The sequence below is a fragment of the Oncorhynchus nerka genome, linkage group LG18 (assembly GCF_034236695.1).
Source record: "Oncorhynchus nerka isolate Pitt River linkage group LG18, Oner_Uvic_2.0, whole genome shotgun sequence".
Taxonomy (NCBI): Eukaryota; Metazoa; Chordata; class Actinopteri; order Salmoniformes; family Salmonidae; genus Oncorhynchus; species Oncorhynchus nerka.
In genome coordinates, this window is record NC_088413.1 from 40,305,166 (window position 1) to 40,323,654 (window position 18,489).

Consider the following 18,489-nt stretch of genomic DNA (forward strand, 5'->3'; position numbering starts at 1 on the left):
CAGGGCACAGCCTATCAATATCTCGCTGTCTCCTTCGGGCTAGCACACGCTCCACGGACGTTCAGCAAGTGTGTTGGACAGCCATAGCACCCCCGAGTAATCAGGGGACGAAGAGTCTTCGCCTACATCGATAATTATTTGCTTTGCTCCCCGACACAGGAGCCAACAGTGTGAGACACGGTTTCCCTTAAAACCCACCTCTTCGAGTTCGGGTTCAAGATCAACCAGAAAACAAAGAGCTGTTTGGTGCCCACACAGAGAGTAGAATAACTAGGTGTCACGTTGGATTCTCTCCTCTGTTCCACAGAGGGCACTCGGTCACGTTCAGTACGCATCTCAAAGTGTTGGGGGTTGATGGCGCCCACCATCTCCGTAGTACCACTAAGACTACTGAGGATGAGAGACCTCCAGCATTGGGTATCTACCCAGCATCTGTGCACACCACGTCACCTCAATAGAAAGTTAAGGGTGACCACAGAATGACTCTCGGCTCTCCGACATTGGAGAAGCCCCTCGATCTTCGATTCAGGCACTCCCCTACGGTTAGTATCAATGAGGAAAGTGGTGATAACAGGCACACTCACGGTGTGGGGGGGCACAGTTTTACGAAGGAAGACCAGTATACGGATTTCACATTAGCATTCTACCAGCACACAGGACGCTTCTCAGGTTTTCCTTTCAGGCCACAGTTACGCCATGCTATTATAAACTGCGTCAAACTGCTGACATTGTTCCTTTCATTGAAACACTTTCAGCCTTTCCTTCAGAATTGTCACATCCTAGGGCCTCCTGAGTGGCGCAGTGGTCTAAGGCACTGCATCGCAGTGCTAGCTGTGCCACTAGAGATTCTGGTTGGAGTTCAGGCTCTGTCTCAGCCGGCTGCGACCGGGAGACCCATGGGGGCAGCGCACAATTGGCTCAGCGTCGCCTGGGTTAGGGGAGGGTTTGGCCGGGCAGGGATGTCCTTGTCCCATTGCGCTCTAGCGACTCCTGTGGCGGGCTGGGCGCGGTGCACGCTGACACGGCTGCCAGGTGTACGGTGTTTCCTCCGAGATATTGGTGCGGCTGGCTTCCAGGTTAAGCAGGCATTGTGTCCAGAAGCAGTGCGGCTTTGCTGAGTTGTGTTTCGGAGGACGGGCGGCTCTTGACCTTCGCCTCTCCTGAGTCCGTACGGGAGTTGCAGCGATGGGACAAGACTGTAACTAACTACCAATTGAATACCATGAAATTGGGGAGAAAAGGGGCAAATAAAAAAATAAAAAAGACAAAATAATAAGGAAAAATATCAAAGAAAAAGAAAGATCCAATACGACTGTGGTGGCAGGCATCAACTGTCCGGGTGGCGCTCGCTCTCTGCGTCTACACAGACGAGCTGTCAATATTATTCTGTGAAGCAGACCTGCTCTCACTACGCTCGACTTGTCTCAGGCGTGCTGAATGTGGGAGCGGACTTACATATCTCTCCCTTATTAAAACTGCTTTGCTGATTGCACACCTGCAAAGCGAGTGAGTGAGCTGCACGCACTGTCCGTCCCCAATTCGTGCCTACAGTTTTCCCGGGGTTATCCAAGGGTTACTTAACTGGCTTTTGGTTTCCACCCGCCACTCTTCTCTTCTACGGTGGAAAATCGTCTCTACAGTTTGTGTCCACAACACGCTTTGCACACTTACTTGGATAGAACAAGAGCAACTCTTCGTTTCTTGGGCACCTCCCTACAAGGGTCGGCCCTTCTCTCGTCAACGGCTATTCCATTGGACAGTGGAGGCTATTGTAATTGTCTTATAATACCAATGGTTTATGGACCCCGGACGGCCTGAGGGCTCATTCCACTGGAGGTATGGCTACCTCTTGGGCCCTGTTCAAATGCATCTCTTTGCGAGAGATTTGCGATACAGCATGTTGGGCCACCTCTCACACATTTATGAGGTTTTACCAACTGGATGTCACTGCACCTTTGTTGGTGCATCCTGTTTTTATGAGAAACAGTTATAAATCCCATATTGGTCTTTCAGAGTCAGGCCAACAACCCAAGCTGTACTGTGCAAGTAGGTTAATAGTAGGCCTACTATTGAAACAGATACAGTAAATCAGACTCAACTGAGTCAGGAGAAATTGACAGATTTCAGATTTTTCACATTTCTTTCAGGTTTTTGCTCTCAAAGTCACACGTCAATAGAAAAACATCAGGAGACCATTTTTGAGGTCTGGGAAAAATCCAATAAATGTAGATTTTTTTTTTGCGTGTGTAATTACCCTTCAATTCAAGTGCACAGGCACTGCTGTTTGCTTGGCGGTGTTTCTGTAGCAGATGAGATGTCGTTTCTAAAACAAATGGCCACTGGATTGATGCAAATCATCATGATATCATTTTGCCAGTTAGGCATAGGCGACTTTGTAGCTAGTTAACATTTAATTGAGAATGTTTTTGGGAAAGCCTTTCCCTCTGTCATAAGCGTCGCTATATTAGCGTCGCTAATTGTTTGAAACCTGGACGTTTTACATCCTATAATGAGGCATGTCTTACGTTGCTTCAAAGTAGCCTATAGCCAAAATCCCACCATAGAAACGTGGACGCAATTATTTTACAGACTTCCTCATTTGCATTCTCCTGTACTATTGGTTTCCTTTCAACATCCTTCCATTGTCTAGCAGCCAAAGGCATTATCTTAGTCATATTATCAACCCATGATTGTTGTTGCATCTTTAGATCTCCCCTCTTTCTAAATTTAGAACAGATCCTTCCGTCTCTGTTCATGAAACCGCTAGCGTGTGCGGAGCACATTTAAGAACGGTGTTTTCCCACAAATGTTATTTTGGAACATTTGCGTGTTGGCCTACCACCGCGTGCACTTCGCTGGGCCTAAAATGTGAATAAATAATAGGTCAGAATTGTAAGCGAAACATTCTGATCTGTTCCATCAGCCTTATTAATTGATACGGCATAGACCTCCCCTACACTACTTCAACACACATTGTGGGGACTAAGAAGTGAGTATACGCAATGCCCACTGAAAGATTAAGTGGGTACCCCGTGTATACCTGCGTATACCCTCCACGACACCACTGCTCTGAGGGGTGATATTGTTGGGACTACCCTGGCTTCAGGAGAGCATGTCTGTGATGCGAGAGTCGGCCATAACCCATTGTGAGACATCAAAATGAGTATTTGAAAGAGAACTCAAGGTTACTTTTGTAACCCCCTGTACTCTGAGGATGAGTGAGATGTCCCAGTGCATTTCTCTGCTAGCAAGAGGGCAAAGAAGAGAGACATGCTTGAGAATAACCAGAGGGTCTCCGACAGACATTGTGTTATTGGTTCTTCTTGTAGTGATCCTTCTATCAGCAAATCCCATTGTGGGGCATCTCACTCATCTTCTCAGAGAACCGAGGTTACAAAAGTGACCTAGTTTCTCCATTTGTTAACTTTTCTTAAGATAGTTGCAGCAGGAGTATGTTAACAGCGCTGTTGTCTATGACGAAGCTATCAGCTGTTAGTGGATGAGATGACCCGCTGTGTCTCGTCCAGTCTGTTATCCTGTCTGCCACTCTCTCTGTCCACCTCCCTCCCTGGATACTATCAGCCCCTCTGGATTCCTCAGTGTTAAGAGAGGAGAGGAGTACCATACCATCACCCGACCCACCTTCCAACCTTACAGCATTTACAACTCCTCTCAGCTCAACTTTCTAAACACAAGACTCCATTTTGAAAAGAAAATCTAGGCTATTTTATCTTCCACACAAAGAAATACTAAGCATTTAAATAAACATGTAATACATATATTCATCTTAGATTCTATGCTCTTACAAGTAACTTGGTTGAGGTACACACACACAAGCACACACACACACACATACAAAACACAGTAATGTCAGCCTTCAATCCCATGACTCAAGTTGATTCCCTTTCCCAGCTCCTTCAACTTCTAACCTGCTCTGACCTTTGTTTTCTAAAGGTTACTACAAGCTCCACTCCGTTGATCCACGTGGGTAAAGTGGGATTTCGTGAGCAGCATACACATTCACAAGGGGGCGACAGCAAAGGTTTTTCTTCTTGTCATATTATTTTGTGAAAGAGTCACTTCACTAGCTAGTAGTAGCTAGCTGGCAGCCTGGCTAGCTGGCTTTAGACTGGCTAAAAACATTGCACGCTAGTTAGCCTTTTTAGCTCCCCACATCTCCATGTGAAATAATACGATTTATAATTAAAACAATATGACTTGGCAAATATTTGTATCCTTGCCGGTGTAACCTGTTACGCACGCCTCTATGAAGAGGGAACGCAACACCCTGCTACAACTAAACTCTCTGTGAAGCGAAAAAGGTATGGACTGTAGGTGCGAGTAAAAATGACAAGCAGAATGTGGTACCGTTTACAAGGACTTTATTCCTTTACACGGTAATATGGGGAAAAGGGGCTGGACGGAACCAAAGCAAAGAAAGTAAATCTCAAAGCCCCCCCTCTCCTACCTGCCTACCCACTACTTACCTAATTTAGCACCACGTGGTGCCCTAACCAAAATACAGGGGTGGTCCGCCCAGGTCTTACCTAGTGTGCCTAGACAGCGAATATGCTACGGGTATATGTATGCCCGCGGGCCTCTTGCCTAAGCACTCCCAAGGTGCCTTCCCCTTCCCCCCTGGGAACAAATGAAACAGAATATTAAACCATTTTCAAACAAACTAACAAATGACATCAAATAGGCTCTATCTGAGCAACAAACTCACAAAATATACCAACTCTCAGCAAAATCAACCTCTAGCAAAATCTCAGAAAATCTCTCTACAAAAAAACTCTCCCTCCTGAACAGAACACTGGCATTTATATATCTTCAGATGGAATGGGTAATTGGAGACAGCTGTCTTGACGAGGGGGCGGAGTCAGCTCTCCAATTAGCCCTGGAGTCGACCAATCAGCTGCTTGAGGGCTTACCGGAAGCCATTTCCTGAAATAAACACATGCACAAGCACAAACTACAACACATAAACTGGGGAACGTAACATAACCTAAAACATTATCCCATGCTGCTTATGTATTTATTCCCATATCAGCTAAAAATACAACATCATCATGTTTTGGTCACGGATAAAAAAAAGCACATGGCTAGCTAGTTGGCTCCAGTAGCTTCTTCTTAGTTAATACTTGGATTATTTTTGGTTGGTTTACTGTTTGAACTGTCGCTGGGATTATATTTGGCTATTCTGATGATCAGATATACTGGAGATCAGATCAAGGAACCAAACGACAACACTGCCCCCAGAGATGATACGGCACGTCTCAATTTTCAGCGAGTACAAAAGTATGTTGAACGCCGGAGCGTATATAAACTCGGCAAAAAAAGAAACGTCCATTTTTCAGGACCCTGTCTTTCAAGGGTAATTTGTAAAAATCCAAATAACTTCACAGATCTTCATTGTAAAGGGTTTAAACACTGTTTCCCATGCTTGTTCAATGAACCATAAACAATTCATGAACATGCACCTGTGGAACGGTCGTTAAGACACTAACAGCTTACAGACGGTAGGCAATTAAGGTCACAGTTATGAAAACTTAGGACACTAAAGAGGCCTTTCTACTGACTCTGAAAAACACCAAAAGAAAGATGCACAGGGTCCCTGCTCATCTGCGTGAACGTGCCTTAGGCATGCTGCAAGGAGGCATGAGGACTGCAGATGTGGCCAGGGCAATAAATTGCCATGTCCGTACTGTGAGATGCCTAAGACAGCGCTACAGAGAGACAGGATGAACAGCTGATCGTCCTCGCAGTGGCAGACCACGTATAACAACACTTGCACAGGATCGGTACATCCGAACATCACACCTACGAGACAGGTACAGGATGGCAACAACAACTGCCCGAGTTACACCAGGAATGCACAATCCCTCCATCAGTGATCAGGCTGTCCTCAATAGGCTGAGAGAGGCTGGACTGAGGGCTTGTAGGCCTGTTGCAAGGCAGGTCCTCACCAGACACCACCGGCAACAACGTCACCTATAGGCACAAACCCACCATCGCTGGACCAGACAGGACTATGCTCTGAATCTTGCGTCTCCATAGAGCTTGTTGCTTTACTTGGATGTGTCAGATACTTTAATGTTCATTCCATTTTATAAGTACCTCCTATGTCCCCTCGTTGTCATATTTGCCTGCTTAAAATCTTCCTGAGAGACTTGTGACTATAAGCTAACCATATGCGTTTTACTACTGGTTCATGTGTGGTGAAGACTTTGTTTACTTTTCTGACTCCTTTCTCACTCGGCCAGTAATGCCTTTCTTTGGACTCATTCTCAAGGTTTTTGACCTTGAGGTGAAGAGTCACTTCACCACTAACCACTAACACCCTACGCCCACTCCTTCCCTCTGTTCCCCCCCTTCTCCCCTAGATTTAGTCAGTGTTAATCCAGCCGTGAGTGACTAAATCTGTTTCCTAAATGGCATCATATTCCCTATATAGTTGCACTAGTTTTGGCCAGAGCCCTGTAAGCCCTGGTCAAAAACAGTGCACATACATACAGTTGAAGTCTGAAGTTTACACACACCGTAGCCAAATACATTTAAACTCAGTTTTTCACAATTCCTGACATTTAATCCTAGTAAAAATTCCCTGTTTTAGGTCAGTTAGGATCACCACTTTATTTTAAGAAGGTGAAATGTCAGATTAATAGTAGAGAGAATGATTTATTTCAGCTTTAATTTCTTTCAACACTATCCGAGTGGGTCAGAAGTTTACATGCACTCAATTAGTATTTGGGAGCATTGCGTTTAAATTGTTTAACTTGGGTCAAATGTTTCGGGTAGCCTTCCACAAGCTTCCCGCAATAATTTGGGTGAATTTTGGCCCATTCCTCCTCGCAGAGCTGGTGTAACTGAGTCAGGTGTGTAGGCCTCCTTGCTCGCACACACGTTTTCAGTTCTGCCCACAAATTTCCTATAGGATTGAGGTCATGGATTTGTGATGGCCACTCCAATACCTTGACTTTGTTGTCCTTAAGCCATTTTGCCACAACCTTGGAAGTATGCTTGGGGTCATTGTCCATTTGGAAGACCCATCAAGCTTTAACTTCCTGACTGATGTCTTGAGATGTTGCTTCAATATGTCCACATCATTTTCCTACCGCATGACACCATCTATTTTGTGAAGTTCACCTCCTTCCTGCAGCAAAGCAACCCCACAACATGAGGCTGCTTCATGGTTGGGATGGTGTTCTTTGGCTTGCAAGCTTCCCCCTTTTTCCTCCAAACACAACAATGGTCATTATGGCCAAACAGTTCTATTTTTGTTTCATCAGACATTTCTCCAAAAAGTATGATCTTTGTCCCCATGTGCAGTTGCAAACCGTAGTCTGACTTTTTTATGGCGGTTTTGGAGCAGTGGCTTCTTCCTTGCTGAGCGGCCTTTCAGGTTATGTTGATATAGGATTTGTTTTACTGTGGAGATAGATACGTCTGTACCCGTTTCCTCCAGCATCTTCACAAGGTCCTTTGCTGTTGTTCTGGGATTGATTTGCACTTTTCGCACCAAAGTACGTTCATCTCTAGGAGACAGAACGCGTCTCCTTCCTGAGCGGTATGACGGCTGCGTGGTCCCATGGTGTTTATACTTGCGTACTATTGTTTGTACAGATGAACGTGGTACCTTCAGGCATTTGGAAATTTCTTCCAGGGATGAACCAGACTTGAAGAGGTCTACAATTCTTTTCTGAGGTCTTGGCTGATTTCTTTTGATTTTCCCCATGATGTCAAGCAAAGAGGCACTGAGTTTGAAGGTAGGCCTTGAAATACATCCACAGGTACACCTCCAATTGACTCAAATTATGTCAGTTAGCCTATCAGAAGCTTCTAAAGCCATGACATCCTTTTCTGGAATTTTCCAAGCTGTTTAAAGGCACAGTCAACTTAGTATATGTAAACTTGTGACCCACTGGAATTGTGATACAGTGAATTACAAGTAATCTGTCTGTAAACTATTGTTGGAAAAATCACTCATGCACAAAGTAGATGTCCTAACCGACTTGCCAAAACTATTGTTTGTTAAACAAGAAATGTGTGGAGTGGTTGAAAAACGAGGTTTAATGACTCCAACCTAAGTGTATGTAAACTTCCGACTTCAACTGTATATGGGCTAAACGTATCCTTATTCTAGTATTAATGTCAGAGGTCGAGGCCGTCTTTGCGAGGTTTCCACAGCTAAGCTTTAACTGACGTGTATGTCAATCGTTGTGCTCTATGTTTAGCTTATCATGCTCCAGTGTTGAAGTACCAGTCCTCTAGAAATGTAAAAACATCTGATCTCACCACAGATAATTCCTCCGAGACTCCCGTCACACACGCGCGCACACACACACACACACACCACACACACACACACACACACACACACACACACACACACACTATCCTTGTGGGGACCAAGCAATTGATTCCCATTCAAAGTCCTATTTTCCCTAACCCCTATCCTTAAACCTAACCCTTAACCTACCTCTAAATCCTAAACCTAACCCTAACTCCTAAACCTAACCCCTAACCCTTAACCCTAATTGTAACCCTAAACCTAACTCCTAAGCCTAAACTAGCCTTTTTCCCTGTGGGGACTGTCAAAATGTCCCCACCGTTACCTTGTTTTACGATCATTGTGAGGTCCCATCAAGGATAGTAAAACCAAAAAATACACAGACACACACAGACTGTAGCACCCTCTGATGAGCTCAGTATATGGCAATTTCGGGACCACCCTCCACTATAGGATGAAGTTAGGTTCAGTGTTTCCTGAAAACCCTCTGATGACCTTGCCTGATAATGTTCAAGGTTTTATTGTTCAGTAGAATTGCATGCTGTGAAGAGAAATGTCTGAGTTGAATTGGTATCGTGCAATGACTCTCACAAGGTTGACAAACCAAGGGTCCTCCCTCCTCTACCCCCGCTCCCCTCTCTCCCAGACCCCCCACAGCTGTGTGTGTGTGTGTGTGTGTGTGTGTGTGTGTGTGCGTTTGTTAACAGAGTGTGTGTTTGTTCGTGGTCTATAGAGCTAACAGAGAGTGTGTGTGTGTGTGTGTGTGTGCTAGCCTACATTGCAAGATGTGTCTTGTCTGAACCTGTGCATGGCAGCGTCTCTGAGTTGTTGAGTTTGTGTAAGCACTAGAGCTAACAATTGTGATTGTGGAGGCTCAATAGTTACCCCTCAAAAGGAGGGCAGTGCAAACTCTCTCTTACACAACCACACGCACACACAGGATTTTCCAGTGACCCTCTTGGACCCCATACTGACACAGCTGACCCGTAAGAAGGAGTAACCATGGCAACCTTTTTGTCCCCTAGATGCAAGAGCTGGAGCAGAGGGTTACAGAGTCTGATCAACGGGCTGAGAACGCCGAGAAACGGGTACGGCAGAGTTTTAAAACCACGGCTTCAGTTACTGGAGAAGCTTCAGTCGCCTCAAGTCGCTGCAGCACAGTCTGCCCAGAGTCAGGCTCGTCTCCACTACACACAAGTCAAAAGAGATGTTCAGAACTTTCTCTCTCCTTCACCTTCTTCCTCTGTCTTTGTCTCGCTCTCGTTCCTCTAAGTTCCGCACTATGCTCCGTATAAACATCGAGGCTCTACTTTTTTTGTCTCCTCTACCGGGAGTCAGAGAAAGAGCCCGCTTATTCCCGTCTACCTTGCGAGTCTGTGAGCATGTAATCCTACTGTAGTTAATGATCTATTACAGGTCCATGTCATGGAAGAGAAGCTGAAATCTGCAAACATGCTACAACCCAGCGAATCAGAGAACTCGTTGTACAGAAGGTACCAGGAGCTGACCAATCAGGTGCAGGAGAAAGATGCTGTGATAAAGAGATTAGAGGTGCAGCTGGAAAAACAGGTATGGAAGTTATAGGGTGAGTCACAAATGGTTTCCTATCCCTTATATAGTGCACTACTTTTGAGCAGAGCTCTATGGCCCCTGGTCCAAAGCAGTGCACTACATAGAGAATATGGTGCCATTTGAGAAGCAACCATAGATAAGGAACATACATGTCCATTTATGTTCATAATGATGTGGGTTTTGATAAACCCCTGACTAACCCTAAAGCCCTGTTTTCTTGGCCTATAGATCTTAGTCAGAGCCCAGGAGGCTAAGATCATTGAGGAGAAGGCTGCTAAAATCAAAGACTGGGTTACATTCAAGCTACGAGAGGTAAGCTCAAATACAACATGCAGTATTGTTGTCACGATACCAGTGTGTATCACAATACTATGAAGTAAGGAAGAAAAGGACACAAAACGTGAATTGGACTTAATTTCCTGAGGAAAATAGTCCTAATGTAGGGAAAAAACAGCCTTGTGTTGTCACCCAGTGTCACATTTGTTTACTTTGCACGGTACAGATGTAAGACGTCTTTTCGAGACAGTTTGGAGGAAAAAGATCCTCCAGCAACAGGACATTTGAATTATTATGTGGATTATAATGCAAATACATTTTTGTTTTTGAAGGACCATCGGAGTTTAGCCTGCTTTGTATGTTCTCTTTTTGGCAAGGAACATTTTAGTATCACAATACTGGCATCGTGTACAGTACATGTAAATCCTATATGGACCAGCCAAGTCAAAGATTTCTTTGCCATTATTTCAACTGGAACACAAACATAGGGTCATGATCAGTTGATAAAGACAATGAAAACAATTCACTCAAAACTTCCACTCTTTGTTATCTTCTTTCTGTACGGTTCTTCAGATGGAGATTGAGAACCAGCAACTGAAGGTGTCCAACCTGAAGCAGGCAGAACAGATCATGATGCTGCAGGACAAACTCCAAGGTGATCCTCCTTCCACCACAGCTGTACAAAACTCATGGGAACTTCAGTTAATCTACCCAGAATACTCTCTGAGAGTGCCACACTCTGTTTTAATAGACAGACACCCTCGCCCAGAGGCCTTGGATGCTTGCCAGCTGCTAGTCAACTGTTTTCCCCGCAATAACAACTACAAGGATCTGTCCGAGTGGGAGTATGTAGATTATGAAGAGAAGGGGGCCCAGCACAGAGCCATGGAGCACACCCTATGTTACTTTGATAGTAACACCCTATGTCACTTTGATAGTATGTTGGCCTATGTTCTACAGAGCATGTTGTGATATTGCCAAAAGCTGCAGTTGTGTCGCTAGATTGACTATATTTTCCCCTCTTGTTCAATAGCTATCTTGGAGAACCCTTCATCTCCTGGACCACCCACCTCTCCTTCCACAGACACCCACCAGGTACCCTGCAGCCCCTTATACCCCCCAAGATGTCCAGGGACCCCGCCAGTCCAGGAGGAGACAAGCTGGGGAAAACAGACAGGCATAGGGGACAGGTCAGAGCAGCCCTGTAAACGGAGCGGTGACCGAGGAGACAGAGACACAACAGGCCACGGCACAGTGACAGTAACCCTGTCAAACACTCCCTGTCTGGGCAGCAGGTGCAGGGAGACTAGGGCTGGACCTGGTAGTCCTGTTCCAACCACTCGAGGTCAAGACCAACCACTAGGTGGTGCTACTCCCAGAGACCACTCCTCGGACGAGCTCAGCAGCAAGTTCCGCTCCCAAAGTCTCCGCTCCTCCTCCTCTTCCTCCTCCTCCTCTTCCTCCACCTATGAAACAACCCACGGGGGACCCGGTATCCCTGACACCCCTACCCCCACCTCCGCCCCTAAAAGCCCTCTCCTCTGCCGTTCTCCGTCTAACTCCCACCCCTTCCAGACCACCGCCCAGACCCTGGCTCTACCCTCCCATACTGGGACCAGCATGACCTTACCCAAGGTGTGATACGTTCTACATTCCTAACTAGTGGCCCTAATCACCTGTCATTACAGTGCTCTTTCCCTTGCTTGTATCTGTGCACCTGTGTCGTACATTCCTTGTGACTCAGGGATTCTTGGAAAACGGAACGATCTGTACTTTTCCCCCCACATTGTTTCTTAATATTAACGACATTTGAAATACTGTATATATTTTGATGAGACCAAAGTATCGGGTATCACACAATGTAAAGGAACAACCTCCTAATTCTCCGTCAGACACCATAAAAGGCATTTCATTTTACATTTACATAGGCCTTGATTGTTTAATTCTAACATTATATGTAATACAAATAAGTCTAACTTAATATGTAATACAAATCTCTGAACGTATTTTTGTATTGTTTAATAGCGCTATACACTGAGTGTCCAAATCATTAGGAACACCTGCTCTTTCCTTGACATAGACTGACCAAGTGAATCCAGGTGAAACCTACGATCCCTTATTGATGTCACTTGTTAAATCCACTTCAATCAGTGTAGATGAAGGGGAGGAGACAGGATAAAGAAGGATGCTTAAGCCTTGAGACAATTGAGACATGGGGTTGTGTGTGTGTGTGTGTGTGTGTGTGTGTGCCATTGAGAGGGTGAATGGGCCAGACAAAAGACTCAAGTGCCTTTGAACGGGATATGGTAGTAGGTGTGTCAATAACTGCAACGCTGCTGGGGTTTTTCACGCTCTACAGTTTCCCGTGTGTATCAAGAATGGTCCTCTACCCAAAGGACATCCACCCAACTTGACACAACTGTGGAAAGCATTGGAGTAAAAATGGAACAGCATCCCTGTGGAAGGCTTTCAACATCTTGTAAAGTCCACGCCCCAACAAATTGAGGCTGTTCTGGAGGCGAAAGGGGGTGCAACTCAATATTAAGAAGGTGTTCCTAATGTTTTGCACAGTCAGTATATAATGCTCCAGGGCTAATTTCATTAGTATTTAGGCATGTTTTTCTAGATTCAGAACTTGAATCAACATTTATAAAGCAAACATTCTGCCTCAGATCAAGCACAGCAAATACTTCCATAGTTGAAGCATATGTTGTGGAACAGTGGTGAAACCGATCTTAGGGGGGTTAGCCATCAGTGACGGAGTTGACAACAAATACTCAAAACAGACACATTTTCGCCTCTAAATATAGAAGATGAAAATAAGCATTTGTTCAAATCCCCAGTGAAACTGAACCATTCTGTCAGATCTTTCAGCAATCTGACAGAATTGAAGTTCAGCAAAAACCTGACAGGGTTTGTATTTTACAGAGTTGACAAAAATGTCATTTTTCTTCTTCATTTCAAAGTGTCAATGTAGAGTGGCGTTATGACTAAAACCTCGTTAAAATCAACATATTTGAACCAAAATTCTATTTGATCTTAATCTATCCGGGAGCTGGAGTTGACAGTTTATGCTTGTAACCATGGTGATTTGGGAAAAAAATTGGTATGAAGAGAACTTTACAGACCTTGAGTGATCTTGTTGCACGACATGTAGTGAGGACATGAACAAGGGGTACTTAAGGTGGAGCGAACCCTGCTCATTCCTGATTTCATTTAGGATTTTAGACACATCTGACGAGAAAAATATTCCGTCAAGTTAGAGAGAGCTAAATACAAGAAACTACATAAGACCTTTTTCAGTTCATATTCATTAATGGCCGTTTCTAGAATTCTAAACACCTTTTGGGGGGAGAATTGGGACCCTTTGCTTCTGAGAAGGGCATTTCCAGGCATAGAGCCGACATGGAAATGAATACTATCGAAAATATCTAAAAACTAATCTTTCCCCTTATATAATTGCCCTAAATGTAATTTTTAAGCTCAAATAATGTTACAAAATCAGACAAGGATTGTCCCAACTTTCAAGAATTCCTGCACTGTTTGACTGTACCTATGAGTGATGGCCGCTCTGGGATGTAAACCCGTTAATAAACTTAGTTGAACTTGAACCACATCAATCTATCAATCAAATTTCAATCAGTCATGTCATCTTTATTTGTGAACTAACAGTTGCGGACGCCCCTGACCCCCCGCGATAGCGTCCAGCTGGTGAAGAAACACTACAGCCAGCCCCAGCCTGGAGGTCTGGACCGGCTGCACCACATCAATGTCCCCATAAACATGATGGCCTCCAGCACCCAGGTAAAGAGAGGGAGCCTGCTCAACTCTATCCTGTTGTACAAAAACAGTGAGAGGGTGCCTGAAGTCAACCGTCTGTCACGTAACAACGGGAAAAAAAGAGGACCTGACCTCACTCACTTGATGTAGTTTCAATTGTAGCATTTGTTTGTTGTATTTGCATCTTCTGCACCCTGTAGAGCCCTGTGTCCCCTTCCAACTGCAATCATGTCCTGGAAGAGACAGACATAGATGACGGGCTGCCTGACGGTATGGAGGGGGTGGTGGAGGGGGCCGGGGACAAAGGTCCTCCCGAGGAACAAGTGTTTGTTAGGTTGGCTGAGGATCTGGAACTGCTGGACCCAGATGTCCTGAAACCCCCCACCCCTCCTCTCCACCGGTTCCCTTCCTGGGTAAGATCAGTGTTGAGGGTAACGAGTTACAAAAGGAATCAATAGGGTAACGTGTTACAAAAGGAATCAATATAGTAATCAGATTACTTTCAGATTACATGAGCAACGGAGTAAAGTAACGTGTTACTTTTTCAAATTGGGTAATATTATTACAGTCGCTTTGTGTTTCCATGATCCGATCTCGACTTGTTTCCTCATTTAGTTCCCGAGCGAGCGGAGAAGGGCTGTTTGGAGAGAAATGTCGTAACAGGTGCTGTCCATATAAATGTATAGAGGACGCACCGCTGATCTTTGCCATGGATCACTTCTGTGATAGCAGGGCTTTCCCGTCTAGTGTCAAGTGTGTGGTCTCTAACCAGAACTAGTGGCTCGAGAGAAACATTTTGAATGAAAAGATAGGAAATCTGTCCAGATGTTTGGCTTACAGTATATTATGGCTAATTAAACAGCCCCTATATAGATATATATCTATATATAGCGCAGTACTTGTAGACTAGCACAGGAAAGCAGCGCCACAGATAAAAGAAGCTAGTGATCAAACCTGCGTTAGTAAGTAATCTTTTTTCATGAAAGTAACGCAAACTAATATGCCATGTTACTTTCCACACCAAGTAATATTGTAAAGTAATGCGTTACTTTTGTTAAATGTAACGAGTAATATGTAATATATGCTGTATTTCTAAGTGTTTTTTGCAGTTGTCTCATATCTGTGTATGTGTGTGTTCCTGTAGAGTGGCTGAGGGCAGCCAAAGTATTGTTATACAGATGAGGTCAAATATATTGACACCCTGCCACCATGTCTTCTAAAATAAGTTGGAATTGAAAAAACTTTCATTGTTCATATGTGTATTTGTTTGATTTACACGTGCACAGGACCCCCCACCCCCAAAAATATTGCAAACTGAAGTTGAGATTTTTCACTTCAAAGTTCAAAATAAATGGCTTAACAATTTATCATTCAAATGAATTTGGTTGGAGGCAAGTGATTCTTGTTAACTGCTAATCTATCTCACCTGTGGTAAGTTTCAGGGTAAGAAGAGAGAGAGAGAGAGAGAGAGAGAGAGAGCGAGAGCTCTATTGCCAATATCTTTGACCACATCTGTGGAACACAAACACACACTCATGCTTGCACATTGATCTACGTGCTCTACAGGAGAGCCGTATCTATGCTGTGGCCAAGTCGGGGATGAGAGTATCAGAGGCGACTGCAGGAGCCAGAGGTCCTGGACGAGGTGAGTTACCCTGCTTATGTTGGAAAAGACTCTCTGTGTCTGTGAGGGGTTACAGTATGGGATCTGTCAGTGCTCCTTTTGATGGTAACATCCTCTCAGCAGACCGGGCTAAGTAACACCTGTGCAGGTGCGATCCGGGAAGCTTTTATGAGCTCTCCGAAGAGATGTGTAAGGACGGAAACCTGTTTTTTTCCCCCCCATCGGCTGTGATGAAACAATGGGACTTACACGCAGTAAGACACACAGCTATAATTATCACCTTTGCGTTCTCTCTGGATCACATACATCTCGTGCTTTCTGCAGGATCCAGCTTACCGCAGTACCCCTCCACGGGACCGTTCACTCACCTGATTTACAAGAATATCAGTGTGCCCGTGTATACCACACTCAAAGGGGTAAGTACCATACTCTACAGGAGCTCGAGTTGTGACAGACTGACAAGGACATATCGACTTCCTGTGGACTGTGGTATGTGCTGAGGAATATCTAAAAGTCTCTCCTGTGTGTGTCTGCAGAAAGCCACTCAGATCAGCAGTGTGCCCCTGCATGATGATGACTCTGGTTCGGAGGACGACAGTGGCTCTCTGGCCAGCCTCAGGACCTCCACCCTTGGCCCAGACAGGAAGGGAAGCACCCCTGGGAGCCCCCGCGCCGTCAAGAGGGGTGAGCATTGCTACATCAGCGTTGTTATCCTTCATAGTTCACTGACACTGATTTAGTCTGTTCTCCGGTGCTTATTTTAAGGTAAACGGTCTTCCAACTAGGAATAACTATCGGTTGTTGGTCCCTGACACAAGACGAAACATATACTACATGACCAAAAGTATGTTGAAACCTGCTCGTCAAACATCTCATTCCATGATCATGGGCATTAATATGGATGTTGGTCCCCCCCTATAACAGCCTCCACTCCTCTTGGAAGGCATTCCACTAGATGTTGGAACATTGCTGCTGCTGAAACAGGAAAGGGCCTTCCCCAAACTGTTGCCACAAAGTTGGAAGCACAGAATAGTCTAGAATGTCAATGTATGCTGTAGCATTAAGATTTTCCTTCACTGGAACTAAGGGGCCTAGCCCGAACCAAGAAAAACTGTCCCAGACCATTATTCCTCCTCCACCAAACTTGACAGTTGGCATTATGTATTGGGGCAGGTAGCGTTCGCCTGGCATCCGCCAAACCCAGATTCGTCAGTCGGACTTCCTGATGGTGAAGCGTGATTCATCACTCCAAAGAACACGTTTCCACTGCTCCAGAGTCCAATGGCGGCGACCTTTACACCACTCCAGCCGATGCTTGGCATTGCGGATGGTGATCTTAGGCTTGTGTGTGGCTGCTCGACCATGGAAACCCATTTAATGAAGCTCCTGACAAACAGTTATTGTGCTGACGTTGCTTCCAGAGGCAGTTTGGAACTCGGTAGTGAGTGTTGCAACCGAGGACGCTCGGTGGTCCTGTTCTGTGCGCTAGATGTTTCCACTTCACAATAACATCACTTACAGTTGACGGGGGCAGCACCAGCAGGGCAGAACTTTGACGAACTGACTTGTTGGAAAGGTGGCATCATATGACGGTGCCACGTTAAAAGTCACTGAGCTCTTCAGTAAGGCCATTCTACTGCCAATGTTTGTCTATGGAGATAGCATGGTGGTGTGCTCAATTATATACACCTGATAGCAACAGGTGTGGCTGAAATAGCCAAATCCACTAATTTGAAGGGGTGTCCACATACTTTTTATATACATAGTGTAGTTACAGGTTTTCTCAACTTTTTTGTACTGTACCAGGGACCAACAAGCTATGGTTCTTCTCTATTTTTTATTTATTTTTTATTTCACCTTTATTTAACCAGGTAGGCTGGTTGAGAACAAGTTCTCATTTACAACTGCGACCTGGCCAAGATAAAGCATAGCAGTGTGAACAGACAACAACACAGAGTTACACATGGAGGCCTGCTTACATGTAAACTAATACTAAACTAGTACTTACATGTAAACTAGTACTAAATGAGTGCTTGGCTAGCTAAGCATCTAAGGGACCATACAGCAACATCCTGAGGACCAGTTGAGAGACACTGGTCTAGTGTATGACAATAAGTCCATCAGCTGTCTGTCATCTGAGTCACCTGTCTGTCAATTTGTTGACCTCTGACCTTTGATTTCTCCAGGCGTGTCCATGTCGTCCATCAGCTCTGAGAGTGACTACGCCATCCCACCTGATGCCTACTCTCTGGACTCTGACTACTCTGAGCCGGAGCACAAAGTCCAGAGAACATCCTCATACTCCTGTGAGAGCCTGCGAGAGCCCGTGAGTGTCCATTTACCGTACAATACAATGCAAAAATTAAACAAAATCATACCATACCATACAATATAACAATGCTGGAGGTTACCATACAGGAGATGCTGGAGAAGTCAGGGTACCTGCTGAAGATGGGCAGTCAGGTGAAGGCTTGGAAAAGACGCTGGTTCATCCTGAGGAACGGAGAGATACTCTACTACAAGTCTCCTGTGAGTCGCCACACGTCACCACTATGTGCTTTTCTGACAGAATTAGTTCAACAATAGCCTGGTCCCAGATCTGTTTGAGCTGTATTGCCAACTCCTATGGTCTTCCTCGTGGTCTTTCAGAGCGACGTTATACGGAAGCCTCAGGGTCAGATGGAGCTGAACTCTTCCTGCAGGATCGTCCGTGGAGAAGGAGCACAGACATTCCAGGTGAGTGATATTGAAGAGGGACTGAAAACCAAGATTTTGGTTCTGGTTCCGAGAGCACCTCTACACACGTACACATGCACACACACTAACCTACCACCATTACCAAACTGGGTCAAAGAGAAAGGGCAGCATTCCTCTAGAGGGGCTTAACATCATAAGGGATAGCCTTGCAGGGAATGGAATGTTGTGTTCTGAAGCTGATTCTCATCTG

At 45.0% G+C, this 18,489-nt stretch overlaps 1 protein-coding gene across 2 annotated transcripts in view; it reads left to right on the forward strand.

Moving 5' to 3' along the window:
* plekhh1 (pleckstrin homology domain containing, family H (with MyTH4 domain) member 1) overlaps positions 1–18,489 on the forward strand; it is a 71,587-nt gene that overhangs the window by 25,999 nt on the left and 27,099 nt on the right. For both annotated transcript variants that reach the window (XM_029687644.2, XM_029687643.2), the window contains exons 3-15: positions 9,316–9,378; positions 9,707–9,859; positions 10,091–10,174; positions 10,712–10,793; positions 11,172–11,773; positions 13,811–13,942; positions 14,119–14,331; positions 15,485–15,563; positions 15,867–15,958; positions 16,079–16,226; positions 17,729–17,868; positions 17,961–18,071; positions 18,192–18,278. In XM_029687644.2, coding sequence (XP_029543504.1) covers positions 9,316–9,378; positions 9,707–9,859; positions 10,091–10,174; positions 10,712–10,793; positions 11,172–11,773; positions 13,811–13,942; positions 14,119–14,331; positions 15,485–15,563; positions 15,867–15,958; positions 16,079–16,226; positions 17,729–17,868; positions 17,961–18,071; positions 18,192–18,278 — 1,986 coding nt within the window. The remainder of the gene's footprint in view (positions 1–9,315; positions 9,379–9,706; positions 9,860–10,090; positions 10,175–10,711; positions 10,794–11,171; positions 11,774–13,810; positions 13,943–14,118; positions 14,332–15,484; positions 15,564–15,866; positions 15,959–16,078; positions 16,227–17,728; positions 17,869–17,960; positions 18,072–18,191; positions 18,279–18,489) is intronic.